General features: G+C 46.6%; 1 protein-coding gene across 2 annotated transcripts in view; it reads left to right on the forward strand.

Annotated features, from left to right (window-relative positions):
* Positions 1 to 667: 667 nt before the first annotated feature.
* SPON1 (spondin 1) overlaps positions 668 to 17,672 on the forward strand; it is a 253,714-nt gene continuing 236,709 nt past the window's right edge. For both annotated transcript variants that reach the window (XM_026486763.4, XM_057317497.1), the window contains exon 1: positions 668 to 1,138. In XM_026486763.4, the coding sequence (XP_026342548.2) occupies positions 901 to 1,138 (238 nt within the window). In that variant the 5' untranslated portion in view covers positions 668 to 900. The remainder of the gene's footprint in view (positions 1,139 to 17,672) is intronic.

The following is a 17,672-nucleotide window of genomic DNA, read 5'->3' on the forward strand; positions in this document are numbered from 1 at the left end:
AATAGTAAACATTCTATTTTATGACTGTGTAGGTATAGTAGAAATACATTAACATTATTTAGTATAACATTTTATTAGACCTAAATGTGTTTTTTTTTCTTCTAATCTTAAAGAAAATATTTTCAGGAGTCTCCAAAAATATTACAGGCTGTAGGCGCTGTGCCTACTGGGCGCAGTTGGATGAGTCATGCCGCTCCTTTCTCATCCTCCAGTCTGACCTGCTCCAAGAGAGCAGTAGAGTCAAACAGTCATGGCATCCGACCCTGCCTTAACTGTTTAGCTGCAGGCCTCAGTTTGCGCATCTGTAAAATGAATGAAAGTAAGGTCATGTTTGTTGTGTGCAAGGAGAGTGGAGAAGGTGAGCAGATACCCTTCACCAACCACCCAGCATACTGGTAAGCACAAAGTAGGTGTTCAGCGAAAGTTAGTTTCGTTACTCCGCAGGGTGCAAAGGTGTAGCTGGGGTTGTGGCGGCAGCCTCCTTGGTGGTGGGACAGAACCTGTCGTGTCCCTGTGCCTTATGGTTTCCCCGCCAGACCCTGGGAATCCAGCGTCGCAAAATAAACACGGCCGGGCCGCTAATCGCCAGCTCAGAAACAAAACAGCGCTGCGCTCGGGGATCTGGGCAAAATCAGCCCGCCCTCCTCCCCCTACGCCGCCGCCCTCCCTTCCTCGCGCGGCTCGGCTCGCTCAGCTCAGCTCAGCTCAGCTCAGCTCAGCGCGGCGCAGCTCGGCAGCCGCCAAGCCGAGACCGCCACGGTCTCCCGGTCGCCAGCGCCGGCTCCGAGCTCCCGCTCCCCGCCAGAGCTCCGCCAGGTCTCCCTTCTACGGGGACCCCTTCGGGCAGGCGTCGCGTGGCGAGGGCCGGCGGAAGCGGCACAAAGTTGAGCGCCCGCGAGGATGAGGCTGTCCCCAGCGCCCCTGAGGCTGAGTCGGAGTCCAGCACTGCTGGCCCTGGCGCTGCCCCTGGCCGCGGCGCTGGCCTTCTCCGACGAGACCCTGGACAAAGTGCCCAAGTCGGAGGGCTACTGCAGCCGTATCCTGCGCGCCCAGGGCACGCGGCGCGAGGGCTACACCGAGTTCAGCCTCCGCGTGGAGGGCGACCCCGACTTCTACAAGCCAGGAACCAGCTACCGTGGTAAGTGGCCCGGCGTGGTGCTGGGGGCGCGGAAGCCAGCCCCCGGAACGGCGCAGACCGCGCGGTGCCGGAGGAGGGCGCCCGGTCGACGGGCGCACGGTGCCGGCAGAGCCCGGCAAGGGCCCTCTATCCTGGCCGCCCTCCGCCCCTCTCGCTGCCAGCTCCGTGCGGCTCCCGAGCCAGCGTCCGGGGCCGTCGCGGGGGCCGCAGCCAGGCCGGGCAGCCCCATCTCGGATGCGCGGTTCCCGGGCGTGGGCTGCAGCCGAGTGACGCGCCACGCCGGCCTGGCTGGGAGGGAACCTGGCTTCTCCCCCCCACCCCCATCCCCCCGGCCCGCTCCGGGAGAGCAGTGGAAACCCGTCTTCCTCCAGATCCGCCTCTGGAGTGAAGGGAACCCTGGTTTCTCTCTGTCGAGTCCCAGACCAGGTGGGGGACAGGCTTTCCCCTCTCCCATTCCTGAAGGAGAGGATACCAGCTTCTCTCAGACCACCCCCGGGATGGTCACTCCAGCTTCCTCGGACAGATGCCTTCAGGAAAAGGGACTTCGGCTTCCCCCTTGACTGGTCCCGGGCACGGGGAGGAGGGGAGGAAGAGCCTGAAGCTTTCGGAAGGGTCCCTGGAAAGAACTCCAAATTATTTTCTGATGGTCCCAGGCGAGGGAGAAGAGTCTGGATTTCTAGGACAGGCTCCCAATGGAATGGGCCTCCGAGTAGCTCTGTGTGGGTTCGAAATGGGAAGGGAAACTCAGTGGAGACGGAAAAGGAAGCCCGTATTCCCGAGGCCTGCTCTGTGGAGGCCGGGGGACCCTGGCTTCAGCCACCCCGAGGCTCTGCGTGGGGGGGAATGTAGCGCCTACGCTTCCCGGCGGAGCGCGGGCTTTCAGGAGCGCGGGGAGGGAAGGTCCAAGCAGGTGAACGCGTCCTGGGCGGGAGAGCCGGGAGAGCCGCTCGACCCGCGCAGACCTGAAGCCCCCTGATTCCATCCCCACCGCCCACCGCCTCTCTCCGCCGCCCATCATTTTCCCCAGACAGCTTTTCCGCGCGCAGCAGCCGCCGTTCTCCAGTTGGGAGACAGGACCTGGGGCAGGCAAGGAAGGCTGCCCGGTCTCACCTTGGGCTCCGCGGGCGGGGAGTGACGGGCTGCAAGTCCCCCCACTTCTTCGTTAAGTGAGCCCTGGTGCCTTGCAGGCAAGAGATGGTCTTGGCGGCAGCTGGTGGGCTCGAAGCCGCCGCCCTTGCACCCCCCGCCTTCCGGGTTCCCAGAGCGCTGCAGGAGGAAGCGGTGGGAGAACACTGGAGAAAGTTTGGGCCACTGTCAGCGGGCGCCCCGGCCGCACAGGCCGCCATCAGCAGGCACTACCCTTCTCAGAATGCTTCTCCCGGTTTTCCGGGATCGTGTCCCAGACTTTGTCCACCTGGAGCTTCCCAGAACGGCTTCCTGGCGCCCCCCGCACGTGGCGGCGCTCAGTGCGTGGCGAGCCCCTCTGACCCCAGCGCTCCGGGAGGCGGGACCCTCGGTACAGAGTGGAGAAAGAACCCCCGGGCCAACTCGCGAGGGAGTCGGCGGGGGTAGCGGGGCTGCGGGTGCGGCCACAGCCTTTCCGAGGAGCTGGGAGACAGCCAGCCCTCTCCGTGGACTGGAGCGAGGAGGGCGTACCCGCCCTCGGTCTCTTGAGGCCTCACCAAAACCGAGGACCTGGGTTCCCCCCCAAGCTCCACGTGGCAGGGAAAGAGTCAGACGGACTTGGCTTTAGTGGCTGTGTGACCTTGTGCAAGTCCTTTAATTTCACTGAACTTCTTTCCCAGCAGTGGAAGTAGCTATTTATCCAACCGCTGTGGTGGTTGTAGGGAGTAAAAGAGTTGACAAAGATGAGTGTGCCTGAGGTCCCCAGTACAAGTTTGTTTGAGTTGGATATGAGGCCCTTATTGGTTTAATAGCCGAGGGATGTGCCTAGTCAGATTTATTTTGATGTGTGTGCCTGTGATTAAGAGTAGGTGTTCTCAGCACTCCTTGGTCCAATCTACCAGTGAATGGTGGCTGTCTGGGTCCTTATGAATTAATGGAATGAGTGAATGAATGATTTCTCCACACTAGCCTAAGATTGTTCTTAATATAAGTGCAAGAGGATGTTTTTAGGTGATTTAGGCAAGTCAGGGGCCCATGCCAAGGGTCCTACCAGGCATTTCTTCCTGCACAAATCCTCCATGTGGGCTGAGCATTGGCAGGGGTTACCCCAGCCCTGGGAAACAGGGGCACTTGGTATTCACATGATTGGCAGGTTTCCACGACTGCCAGAGTGTCCATGGCCTAGGGAAGAGGGGAGCACTAGACTTTCACCTACAGGTTTTTCTAACCTAAACATTAGCCTTTTGGACTGTGACTCCCCACTCAGGCTGTTGGCCCGCAGTCTCTTTTTCTCCCTTCTGGTGCCTGAGAGATCTTGAAAGGAAGGTGTTGCAGGAAACATGCTCAGGACTTCTGAGTAAATACTCTGAGATTAGCAAACCTGATTCCACTACTCCAAGTTAGGAAGAAAAGGGCGCTCTCCTAGTTCGTGACATTTTCTGTTGGCTTATACTTTCTAAGAATAATTATGTTAAAAGTAAATCGAATGCATTCTGTTCAGGGTATTGACTCAGGGCTGTGGGAGTTAAAATTCCCCTGGTGTTCGAGTTGCTTTTTTACTTTGTCTTGAGTTAGAGACCCTCACAAGCCTTGGAATCAATGGCTTGTTTTCCTGCCTGGAATCTTTGTCCCCAGAATTCCAGTTTATCCCTGAATAGCTTCTGCTCTCCATGTCCCCCACCCAGGATCTCTTTTAGGTGTTCTACACTGGATTAAAATGGTCACTGTTAAAAATATATATCTTTATATTTATGAAAACATGGCGTTTCTTCTCAACAGCCAGGATCCAATGGAGATTATTATTCAGGCTTTTCCAAGTTGTTAGTACTATATTGACTTCCTTCTCTCTCCCACCACTTCTCTCTACTCTCCCTCCCGCTTCCCCATGTCCCCCCTCCCTTGGCAATAATTGTGCTTTAGAAAGCTCTGAAAGGCCTGCTCTGTTTCTGACCATGGCCTCCTTTGACAAGGAGATTACAGTAATTAAAAATAACAAGTTGAGGATCCTCAAGGGGCTTCCCTTATAGGAGGACAGTTTGCAGGACCAGCCATTCCCAGATCACAATTTCAAGCCAAATAGAAGAAAATCAGCTGAAATGTTCAAGAATTGATTGAAAATAAAAGAGGCTCTTTTGTCTGACTAAAGGTCTGTTTATTAGGAAAATAAAGCCAGACCCTGGCTAATGAGAGTGGCTTTTCCTAGATGCTCTTTAAAGGGAAATTTCAAGGAACTTGATGGGAAAAAAATGTCCAGTTGAGATTTCAAAAGCTTGTCCAACTTCAAGGATAATTGGGGGATTTATTCTAAACCGGGAGGTTTGGAGACCTCCAAAGCTGCTTGGCTTTCTCTTTCTTTGTCCCACTCTGGGGCACACAATGCCATAGGGGTGGGTGTCCTGGAGAGCCCCATCTCAGTCTGGTAGAAAGAGCACAGGCTTTGATGTTGACTGGGTCTGTTTCAACTTCTGCTCAGTCATATATTCACTGTGTGATCTCAGGCAGGCCACTTCTCTCTGAGCCACAATTTCTCCAGCTGTAAAGTGAGAGTGCTTCCCCAACCCTTACAGCATTGCTGTGGGCGTCAGAAATAATCCGTTTGGGGAGACTGGGTGGCACAGCAGTTAAGCGTCTGCCTTCGGCTCAGGGCATGATCCCGGCGTTATGGGATCGAGCCCCACATCAGGCTCCTCCGCTATGAGCCTGCTTCTTCCTCTCCCACTCCCCCTGCTTGTGTTCCCTCTCTCGCTGGCTGTCTCTGTCAAATAAATAAATAAAATCTTAAAAAAAAAAGAAAAAAGAAATAATCCCCGTTTAAAAAAAAAAACACAAAAAAAAACCAAACCTGTCATGTCATAGAGTAAGTGCTCAAAAAAATATATATATAATAAGACAATTATTTTGGAAATAGAAAAATACTTGGCAGCGACCTCGGATGAGACATTGTGTTAGGTACTTCCTACTCATCTCACTTATTCTTTACAGTACTTAGAGGCAATTTATTGTTATTCTATTTTACAGATGAGAAGACTAAGTCTCAGAGAGGTTTAGTAACTTGCCCATGATCACACAGCTAATAATAAGTGGAGTCAGGATACAAACTAAGGGATGTCTGACTCCTAAAGCTGTGTTCTTAACCAGCCTTCTGTATTGACACATGAACATGAAGGGGGAATAAAATGAATTCACTCTAGCTACCCTTGGCCTTCTGGATGGTGAGTCTTCACTGAAGGAAAGGAGTAACATTTCAAGGTAATAACTGACATATCTTGGGATACAAAGTATAAAGTGATGGCTCCTTATTTACATTTGCTTTTTTTTTCTTTTTATAGACTTCAGGATTGCATTTCCTCATAAACCAGAGAATTAATTTAGAAACATGAACAACCTTGTCAATCTTTAGCCAATTCCTTTTGTTTGTGGGGAAACAGAAACAAATTGGATAGGAAAAAAACCCTAATTTGATGGTTGCTTTATTTTTACATGCAGATTTATACTACCATGCCTACAAAATTATGTATTTGTAAAGTACATATGGAGAATCTGAGAAATTTAAACTGGATAAGGTCTTTTAAATCAACTATTTCTGATCTAGTGGGGTTTTAAAAAATTAAGTACTGCTGATGATATTGTAATTACCTGTAAGTCACCCCTCCCACCTCTCCTCTTCTACCATTCCCCTCTTTTTTATCATGTAACTTTATTTTTTAAACTTTGCCCTCCTTTAATAAGTATTTAGTTCAGATTGATAATAAAAATTAAAATAGATTGCTTACTGCTTTGAGTTTCATGAAATGCAAAAAAAAAAAAAAATCAAAACATACCAAAAAATGAAAGCATATCAAATAGGCATTTGTCAAGGCTAGAACTTGGGTACCCCCCCCCCATACACGGTAAAGTTGTCATGCCATTTCTGCCAACTGACTCAACTGGAACAATAGGGTGTAATTGGTGATATGGTCACAAACATGGGCTGATATATCAAGAACTTTTTACTATAACTCTCCATTTGCTTGTTCTATAGCGTGTCAGATGCAGGTCAATATTAATTTCTGTCAGGGAGGAAAGCCTCTTACCGTCTTATGTTAGTCAAGATACAGGTTAAGCTTGTGTTTCAAAGAGACCCTGAAATACAGTGTTTTAAATAAGAGGTAAAGGGGGAGTCTAAGAGGATGGACAGCTTTGCTCACAGGGTCACCCAGGCACCCAGATTCCCTCTGTTGGGTTGCTCTGCCAGTCCCCTAGCACCCTGCTGTCCGGTAGTGGCCATGAGTTACGGCACCTGAAACGTAGCAAGTCCAAATCGAGATGTGCTGTGAGTGTCAAGTACACACTGGTTGTGGGAAAATTAGGATGAAAGAAAAAATAAACTTCCCAATAATTTTTTATATTGATTACACATTGAAGTGATAATTGTATATATTAGGTCAAATAAGGCATAGTATTAAAATTAATTTTACTTGTTTTACACTTATCCCTACCGGATACTTGTTAACAAATACAATGAATTTCACCTGCCTTGAGCTTATGTCTACTGGACAGCACTGTTGTGGGGGTGCTCATCCGACTGGTTACAGCCGGCTCACTACCAACACATCTGGGTTCCAGTCAGCAGGCAACTTTCTTTTTCATGATGTGAACCAGAATGGTGCCCAGCACATCCCACCACACTCCACTGGTAAGAATTTAGTGACTTCAGTACACCTAGCTGCAAGGGAGCCTGGGAAATAGAACATTTAACTGGGCAGCCACATGCCCAGCTAAAACTTGGGGAAAGGATTTGTTGTTGTTGTTGTTGTCGTTTTACCAAAAGGACAAAGGTGAAAGTGGGACATTTTAAAGGGACAGTCAGCTATCTGTGCCGCATGTTTTAACGCATAGTCATATAAAAACACAGTATTTCAAGTTCTCTCACTCAGTGAAAGGTATCTAGATGGTCTTCTCAACAGCATGTGAAGTTGATATACTTGCTAAATGAGTCTGTAGGGAAAGAAGTGTTGCTGTGCATGCGTGTGCATGTGCGTGCGTGCGTGTGTGTGTGTGCGTGTGTGTGTGGTGTTGATAGGTTTTATAATGAGAAGAAAAAAGGGGCCAATCTGTCAGAGTAGCCTGTTCTCTCTTGCCCTCTCCCTCAATAGAGGAGGAAGCTATAAGGAAAGAAAGGAATGAAGGAGGAAGTGGATAAAACAAGAAAACGAGAGAGAGGAGAAGAGGAAGTGGAGGAGAAGGAAGAAGAGAGGGAGAGGCAGGAAGAAGGAGGAAGAGGGAGGAGGAGGAGAAGGGAAAAGAAACTAAAAGAGAAGAAACAAAAGCTCACTAGGATATATATTCAGAATGAAAATGAAAGACAATTTGAGGAGACTGGAGTCCCATCTTACTTGAGGGTTAGGTTCAAGAGGCACTTTGGAAAGCAAAGAGCCCACAAGTCAAAATAATTCCTTAAAAATCCTTTCAAATTGTACGTAAACAACATGGGTACTAGATGCAATGCAGCCTTATTTGTGTCCCCTTCCAGACTGTTCTGCTAGTGGGGAATAGAAGCGAACCAACATTTCTCAGTAAGTCCAGCACTTCTAATTATCCTTCCACCATTGGAAGGGACCAGTGCTCCCTCAACTAGATAACAGGAAGAACAAGCGATTTGCTTGTCCTCAACCACTGATGTGACAGGTACAAAATACTCACTATGAAGGAGTGAGGGGACAAAAGTCTCCTCTCACACACACTCAAGCACGTGCATGCATTGAATGGGGTGGCAAGTGGCCCAAATTATCAAAAGTGTTCTTTCCTCTATTTTTCTTCTGACAGCATACAGTTGTGTGTGATGATGTCATAGGCACCTACAATATCAGGGCGCTCACCACATCCCATAACGCTTTCCACCTGGCTGGCCAGCTCTTGCTGGTATACATTTCCCACTTTTACAGGGTGTCTTGGCTAGGCTGGAGTTGAGGCCGGGATGGGAAGGGTAAGGAGTTAGGTGACATCACCAGACGTCCTTGTGAGCTCAACATAGACAAAGCTTCTAACTTTCACAGAATATTCAAAACTTCCATGAGAAGTTCCGGAAAACTTAAACACATCGACGGATTAGCAGAGGCCCAGGAGACACATGGGAAATAACTCAAACCCTATCTACAGTTGTGGCTCAGATATTTGCAGATAGGCCTCATGGACTTCATGAGACAACAGGAGGGCAGGGAAGGGCTCCCAGCACAAGCCACCATGTGTGGGGGATAGGAGTGTGGGAGGATGGGCACACTCAGAGCAGGTCATAAAAACTGGATGGTGATTCTAGGTGCTATAGGAAGCTCTTATGATCCTCCTCTTTGTCCTCCCCTTCTCCTTTTCTCTTTCTCCTTCTCTTCATCCTTCTTCATTTTCTTTCCTTCCTTTTCTTTCTCCCCACAGCTGCAACACTACCCTTTGAATTTTCCAAACACACCAAGCTCATTCCCACGCCAGGCCCTTTGTACATGCTCTTCCCCATGACTAGAATGGTCATGCCCATATCTTTGTGTGGCTCGCCCCTTGCTTTTAAGTTTCAGCTCAGATTTTATCCCTTTAAAGAGGCTTCTCTGACTACCAATTTATGTTTCCCATTACTTTTGCCGGATTTTATTTTCATCGTAGCCCATAATCACTCTCGGAAATTATCTTGTACATCATCTACCTCCTCAAGCTAGAATATGAACTTAATGAGAGCAAGGACTGTATCTTTCTTACTTGCCATTTATTTCTAGCACCCAGAACAGTCTGTGGACATAACAGGCACTAAATCATTATTCTTGGGGAAAAAAAAAAAGAAGACTCCTGGTGTGAGATCTCCCTCTAAGAGAGCTAGATGGGAGAAAGAGAAAGCGTTTCTCTCTCAGCCAGAGAAGTGAGACCAGGGTTGGGGACCAACAGCAAGGAGGAAGCTCCAGGTGGTAGCAGCAGAGAGAAAGGATGCCCCGTGCCCTGGGGGCATTGGCTGGGGGTGGGGGGTGAGGGGTGAGGTCAAGCAAATGCTTGCATCCCAGGTGAAGACTGTTGGGAGGAAGGAGATAGGCATGCTGGAAAGTTGGGTCATCGGTGGTTCGAGGTGAAGAGCAGAAGGGCGGCAGGCCAAAGAACGAAGGGAAGGGGCTCCCAGCTTCAGACACTGGCTCTGACTGAATGGAAAAGAGAGCAGAGAGGATTGTTGATCCATCAAACCTAGACACCAGTTATTAAGTTGCTTTCCCTGGAATCAGCACTCGGTGGGGTCATTTGTGTGGTTTCCAAATTTAGCCATGCATCAGAATTACTTGGAAAGTTATAGCTTCACTGCACCCAACCCAAACAAAGGACTGGATTCCAGAAATCTATAATATGTCTTTTTTTTTTTTTTTGTAATAGAGAGGGAGAGAGAGACTCCTAAGCAGGCTCCACGCCCAGCACAGAGCCTGATGTGGGGCTCAGCATGGGGCTCGATCTCATGACCTTGAGATCATGACCTGAGCCAAAATCAAGAATCAGATGCTTACCTGACTGAGCCACCCAGGTGCCCCCCCCCTTTTTTTCTTTTTAAACAAGATGGGGAGACACGAAGAGAAGGAGGCCCAAAGGTGGTCACTTCCCTATGAACATGCTTCCTCATCACAGCCTCTCCTGCCCCACCGCAGCCTTCCATGCTCCACTTACGTTAGCACTGCTCACATCACTGCCCTCTCCTGTTGCAGTGAGACACAAGTGGAGTGGCCAGTAGAATGTCCTCAAAGCTGGAATGATAGCAGCCTTCCCCTGCCTCAGCCATGGAGTGGTGGGGAGAGAAGCATCGTGAGCTTCCTTTAGGTGACAACACTCCCAAACTGGCAGAGCCTGAGCCATGGCTGAGCTGGTTGTACTTTTCTCTTGCCCACGTTTCCCTTCCATGTAACTTCCACTCATCGGTCCAGGTTCTGTTCTTTGGAGATGAGCAAATAAGGTCTCCCCTTGGCCATAGGTCAGCCCTTGAGGTGTTTGTGGAGGGATACCAACTCTGACGTCTCTTCTGACTCAAATGGCCCCTTTCTTCGGCCATTCTTTCTAGGATGCTGTTTCTTGTCCCCTTGCACTTTGTACTCCAGATGTGCTGTGATAGGGATGGAACATGGGGAAGGATTATCTCCCTTTGTCCTGAACACTGTGTTTGTGTTAAGCTTGCCAGGTCTTGTGTTTGCTATTTTGGCAGTGGTGCTGTACTCTGGGATCACGCTGAGCCTGTAGCCAGCAAAAATTCCGTGAACTGCTGGGAAGGCTTACTTGCTTCCCTTCTCTCCCTATACTGGTGCGACTGGTTCTTGAACCTAAGATTGGACTTGTCACGATTCCTCATGACTTAGTCTTAGTCTTCCTCAGACTTAATCCCGCATGTTTGGGCCCATCCCTGTAGGTGTCAACCACTCCTGAATCTGGATTCTGTCACTGAGTGACGTAACCACATAATCTAATTTTGGGTTATCTACAATTTTGATAAGCAGTCTTAGAAAGCTTTATCAAAGCTGATAAGAATAGTTGAGCAGGTCAGAGCTCCTTTGACATCCCTTGAGTTTTTCCCTAAAGTTGGCATCTAGTTAATAGTTTTGAAGTCAACTGATTTGCTGTCATCTCAGTGACATTTAAGTACCAACTGCCACCTTCCTGGTCAGCCACCTCAGTTTAGCCACAGATACTTTTTCCCTAGCCTGCTAAGGAATCATATAGTATAGCCAGAATTATTTTTCTTTCTTTGTTTCAGAATTAGTGAAGGCTCTTTCCATGCAACGTGACAGAAACAAAGTCAACTAAGTAAAGCAAAAAGAGAATTATTGAGTCCCATATTGGAAAGTCTAGGGGTGGGTCTGGCATTAGGTATAAATGGATCTAGGGACCCGAAAGGATTCTCTCCTTTTCACCCCTTCCTTCCACCTGGTCTAACTCCTCCCATCCTTTATCTCTTGGCTGTGTTTCTATGGGTTGTCCTCATTTTTCTTACTATAGATAACTTTCTCCAAATAACAAGGAGGAGAGCTGCCAACCTTGAATGAAAAGCCTTTCAGTTAGTTCTGTAACTAAAGAAAAAGCCCTTCTCCCTTTACTTCCAAATTGGAAAATCTCAGAGAAGCATTCTGGTTGGTCCATCTTGGTCACAGACCCAAGGGACTGGGGCATTGGAGACTAAATTTGGGTCATAGTCACTTCTGTGACATTATGTTTCAGGAGGGAGACGGGGTACTATTGTTGCCAGCCCCAAAGATCCCATCATCTGAGTAGGGGAAGAAGTGGGGCTCCCAGACAGTGTGTGGCCCTTGGTGCTACCTGCCCTCACCCATGTTCCCAGCTACATTCTCTTGGCTGACACATCTCCAAGTCCCCAGGAGCTTTCTTCCCACCCACCCCTCTTCCTGTCCAAATAATGTTCATCTCAGGACTCATTCATCTGGCTCCCAGCTATCCCATGAAGAGGTAGCACATGGGGGAAAGAATGAGCTGCTATTGAGCAGTTACAATGTGCTTTGTATACGTTCTCTCCTCTAATCCTTATAACAAACTCATGAGATGATGATGATCCCTATTTTATAGAAGAGAATGATTTATTTTTAAGACATCTTATTAGTTTAACATTTATATATACTTACTATTACAAATATTAATTCATTACTTGTCATAATAACAATATGAGATAAATGCTATTACTGCCATTTTACAGGAGATTAGAAACTGAGACCATGAGAGGTTAAGTAACTTGTTAAAGATTACACATAGTAAACAGGGGGGATTTGAACCCAGATTTGTTTCCTACATCCATTATAGAAAAACAGTTTTCGATTTTTAGATATGTGTGCTATTTCATTTGGAATGGGAGATGTCTCATCTCCGGCTGGGAATGCTGGAACACTGGCTGAAGAAGACCATCCAGGGGAACAGGGTAAGACAACACCACTGTACACACTTGCTCACCTTTGGACTCTAAGCCCTGTCTTGCCATCTGTCAACCCATCACCAGCATCTCCTGCCTGATCCTGGCTGGGTGGGCTCAATTGTTGTGCCAATTTCTAAGTGAAGCATGTGAGTTGCAGCTTCCTGGCTCTCTGAACGTCATGAAGAGCAGGGAGGTGACCACTGTGGCTCGTGGACTGCTCCAGTAAGCCCCCTGTTGCAAGCTAAGGCAGGAGATAAAGTTCCCTGTAGTTGATGTGTGGGACCTGAAGACTGGGGCATCTCAGTAACATTTAGCAGGTAGATGGCAGGCGCTGGTCCTGGGGTGGAGCTGTGGTCTGGTTCAGGATCTTTTCACCGAGGTTTGAGCTGGGGAGTCTGAAACCCAAAGGCAGAGTGGGGAGCATGATGGTACTGGATGAGCTCCAGTGAGGGTGATAGGCACAACAGATGAATTGGGTAACAGGTCATCAAAGTTTGTGTTAGATGGTTGACACACCGACATTCAAAGGAAGCTATTTGGGAATTGGGGTTTGCATATGGCCAGTGTACCCAAGGATGGGGAGAACTCAACCTTGCGTAGAGATTTAAGGCCAGGCTCGCTCCTATGTGAAACACAGGTCCTCATACAAGCAAGGCAGGCCAGAGAGACCCTTGCCACTGGTTTTTAGGGAAGGGCTATTATTCAGTAATCATACAACTTCCAGCCTCATCTTCCTAAAACAGAAATCTGAATATGATATTCCCTAACTCAAACCCCTCAAGACCCCCTCATCACCTCCAGGGTGGTATCCCAAGGCTTTGAAGGCTTTTAAGTTTCTACCCCAGTCACCTTCTTCCCCTGACCTCTTAGCATACTCTCCCTCCTAGTTTGTGTTTTATGAAATACAGAATTGCTTCTGGTTTCCAAGGCCAAGACTGGCTCATCATGCCTTTCTCTCTACCTGGAGTGCTGTTAGTCCTCTCGTCCACTGGACAAACTCCTATTCCTTATTCGACTTGGAGCTCAAATGCCACCTCCTCCTTGAAGTCTCCTCTGACTCCCGTATTAGACCCAGTTGCTCCCTCCTCTGGGATCCCAGAGCACTTTGTTCCTACCTCCATAACGCCCATCGTATGTTATAAAAAATACCTGCCAATATGTCTTTTCTTCCCAGCTCTTAGACTATATGCTCCTAGAGGGAGAGGCCATGTCTTTTCTCTGTGTCTCCAGGGGCAGAGCCCTGGGCTGGCACAGAAAAATTTGCTCAGTAACAAAAGGATGAGGGAGGCTGACATACTACACGTAGTAACCCAGGGGAACTTTGGAAAAGGGACCAGAGCAGGAAGGAGCAAACTACGCATTGAAGATAAATGAATACCTTTTCTTTCATTCATTCAGTGAGTCTTTATTGAGCATTTACAGTGTGTTAAAAGGCACACTAAATGTGAAAAATACAGTGCAGCTTAAGACAGACTTGGTCTCTACTCTCATGGAGCTAACAGATTATTAGGGGAGACCAGCGTTTAATATCTAATTCACAAATAAGTATGTACTTCAAGTTGGGTGAGAGGATTTCTGAAAAAGGGAAGGAGTTTTGAAAGGGTATATAGTGTGTGGGGCTGAGAGGGCTTCACAGCAAACCCTATATTGGGTGTGATGAGCTGCAGGAAAACTGTTCAGTTTAAGCACTTACTCCAGACCTCCCCATAACCTGGCCCTGTGAGGATTGTCCCCCAATCCTGTAAGGAGTATCCCCACCCCAGTCCTCTCAATGGTCCTTCATTGGCACCTCCTACAGTTTTTCTTTGGTGGTTCAATGAGTGTCCCTGAGGACCAGCTTTTTGAAACCCATTGTTGGTTCATCAGCCCGCTGAGCCTCATGAACTTATCATCATAATCATCACCTTCCTCGTATCTTCTTCAGCCCCAACGTCACCAGCACCACCGCCAGCATCCGTTACCGCTCTAGAATCCTTTTATGCCAGGCTCTGGGATAAATGTTTATTTAATCCTCTCCACCTTCCTACAAGGAAGGCAAAATCATTAACTTCTTTTTAAAAATGAGGAAACAGGGAGGTGAAATAACTTGCCAGAGGTCACATAATTAATAAATGATAGCTCTAGGATGCTCATCCGAAATCTTGCTCTTAACCAGTTCCCTGGATGTGCTCCCAGGATGGCTCTGAATGGACCTTTTTTTTTTTTTTTTTTAATCCTTCATAAGCATTTTTTCTTGAATTTCTTGGGTCTCTTAATGGCCTCTCTTGGGAGGCACTTGGGAGGAGTCATTAGAGAGAAGATTCTATTATTTATGGCCGAGCTGTCATCTTCAGTCATTACTGGGACTCAGAACATACTGCACATTTGTTTCTTTCAGGAAAGAGTCATATAATGGGGTTCTCTGGAGGGATCGGATCTCCTCTCTTCCTTCAGATTACACTGTGTACTACCATCATCACCAGTGATAATTAGAGATCGAAGCCCCGCCCTGAGTTCAGCCCCCAGAGCCTCCATCTTGTGGCTTGTATTCAGTGAGGTAGAGTTCGCCCCCAGTGTTTCTGAACCAACAGAATACAGCACTCTGGGAAGCTGAGTTTATGGTTAGCCCTTTACGTGCACTACCCAGATGTACAAGAAGGTGAATATTTATCATTCGGAAACATTATTTAATAACATTTTTATCAAAATATAACTTACCTATGGGAAAGTTCACAAATCACGCAGCTTAGTGAATTATCACATGCGGAATACCCTCCTGCAGCCGGCCCCCAGATGGAGAAACAGAACATGATCAGCACTTCAGAGGCATCGCTGGTGCCCCTCCAGCTCACTTCTCACTCCACTTGGCCGCATGTGTAGCTGCTGTCCTGGCCTCCGCCATCATAGATTCCTTGGTCTGTTTTTGGACTTTATATAAATCTCAAGGCAAAGAAGACGCACAGCTTCTGTATTATTTTGTGCGTCTTCTTCCACTCGATTATGTTGATGAGATTCATCCCTGTGGTTGTATGTAGTAGTAATTCCTCCATTTTCATGACTTCAGTGCATTCACTTATACGAAGATGCCACAACTTACATATGCATCCTACTGATGATGCACACTGAGTGTTTCTGTTTGAGTGCCAATACCATGCTACTGTGGATCTTCTGGTAGGTGTTGTGTGGTACACATCTGTATGCATTCCTGTTGATTTAGAGTGGCTTTACTGGCTCATAGGGTATGTATGTGTTCAGCCTCAGTAAATACTGCCAAAGAGTTTTCCAGTGAAAATTGCTTATTTTCGGTTCACCGATGTGTGAAAGTTCCAGTTAACCTTTGGTATTGTTAATCCTTTTACGTTTAGTCAATCTGATGGAAATGCAGTAATTTTGATCTCCCCGTTCACTAACGAGGTCGAGTGTCTTTTCCTATGCTCTTTGGCCATGTGGGCACCTTCTTTTATGAAGTATTAGTTCATGTGTTTTGCCTGTTTTTCCTTTATTGGGTTGTCTCTTTTTCTTATTGATCTGAAAGAGTTTTTATATGCTTTGGATTAAAGTCAATTGCGGTTAAATGCATTGCAAATACCGTCTTCCACACTCTGCCATACTTGTTCCTAATGGTGTCTTTTCTTGAGCAAAATTTTTATATCATCCCATTTATATATCTTCTCCTTTATTGTCAGTGGTGTGTTTTTTTTATGTCCTGTTTAAAAAATCTTTCTGACTCCAAGGTCATTCATATTTTATCCTCGGCCAACTTCTGAAAGCTCTGTTGTTTTGTTCTTCACATTTAGCTCTGCCATCCGTGTGAAGTTTAGTTTGTGTATGATGTGTAAGACCAAGATTCACCTGTTTCTACCTAGTTATCCAGTTGCCCCAGCAGCTCTGCTGAAGATAATTGTCTTTTCCCCCAACAGCTCTGCAGTTGGTCTCCTTAATCGTACATCATATTTCCAGGTACTTGTGGAACTTTTCCTGGACCCCAAGCTATACAATTGGCCTCTTTTCCTTTCCTTTCTAGAATTACACTGGTGGAACTTCTGTAGCTGCATAAGTCTTGATATGTGGTAGTACAAGCCCACCAACTTTTCACTTCTTCTTGAGATTGCCTTAGACATTCTTGGCCCTTTGCATTTTCATATACATTTTAGAATCAACCTGTCATTTCACAAAAAACATGACAGCAATTTAATTTAGATTGCACTAAATCTATAAATCAGTTTGAGAAGAACTGACATCTTTATAATACTGAGTTTACTAGTCCATGAACACAATTCAGTAAACTTAATTGCACATCAACTCTGTGCTAATCACTGTGCCGAGCTTAGATGTGGTTCTTGCTTCTGAAGGACTTGAACGAGTAGGTAAACAAACACTTATGCTCAAAATGCGATGTGATAATCTCATCACTGATAATAAGAGCTAATATTTATTAAGTGCCTATTATATTCCAGGCAGGATTTTAAGAACTTTGCATGTATTAATTCATTTATGCTTCACACTGGTACTTTGAGGTAAGTGCTGTTATTAGGCCCACCTGTAGGTTTTTTTTTTAATTGAAGTGCAGTTGACATACAATATTCTGTTAGTTTCAGGTGTACAACATAGTGATTCAACATTTCTGTGCATTACAAAGCAATCACCATGATAAATCTAGCTACTGTCTATCGCTATACAAAGTTTTTACAATATTATTAACTATATTCCCTATGCTATGTGTTGTATCTCCGTGTCTTATTTATTTTATAATTGGAAGTTTGTACCTTTTAATCTTCTTCCCCTATTTCACCATCCCCCCACTCCACTCCCCTCTGACAACCACCAGGTTGTTCTCTGTAACCATGAGTCTGTTTCTGTTTTGTTTTGTTGTTCATTTGCTACCCCACTCTAGATAGCCTCAGCCTGCTCTAGGGCTGTCAGTCTATCCGTCAGAGAGCTCAGCTCTTTCTTCTGACATCACAGTCATCATTTTCTGCTGGCCGCTGTTGAGCACCATACTTTCCTGACTCTATTTTACTGTGCTTTTCTCTCACCTTCTCTTCCTTACTAGGAAGGTCTATCTGACCTTTTCTAGACATCAGTAGCCAATCAGGATGCTCTATTACTGTTGTGGGATGAACTGATCCTTTATAGCATGAGATTTGCAATCTTCGTGTCTCAGAGTCCTTCCCTGAGATGTCATTGTGACCACTGCTGCCTTATCTAAGACGGTTGTTTTAGTTTGGGGGGTTCGGGGTCCTTTATTTTTTAGGACTGAAACTAGAAGACTAGAAATCCTTCCCTGACAGGGGGTTGCTTATCAGAATCACATAAATGTTATATGTTAAGTGAATTGATTTTTAAAATTTCAAAACTTAGCCCTTGTGGAATACCCACACTATCACAAATATTCTCACTATGTATAATTCTGGCAGAAGTTAATCTGGGGAGGGAGTCTGGCCCTAAGTCTGCCTCTGGGTGGTCTTACTACCTTACTACGTGGGCTGTCTGTTGACCTCTCTGTGTCTTTGTTTCCTGTCTATGAAA

Source organism: Ursus arctos, unplaced genomic scaffold (assembly GCF_023065955.2).
Source record: "Ursus arctos isolate Adak ecotype North America unplaced genomic scaffold, UrsArc2.0 scaffold_23, whole genome shotgun sequence".
NCBI lineage: Eukaryota > Metazoa > Chordata > Mammalia > Carnivora > Ursidae > Ursus > Ursus arctos.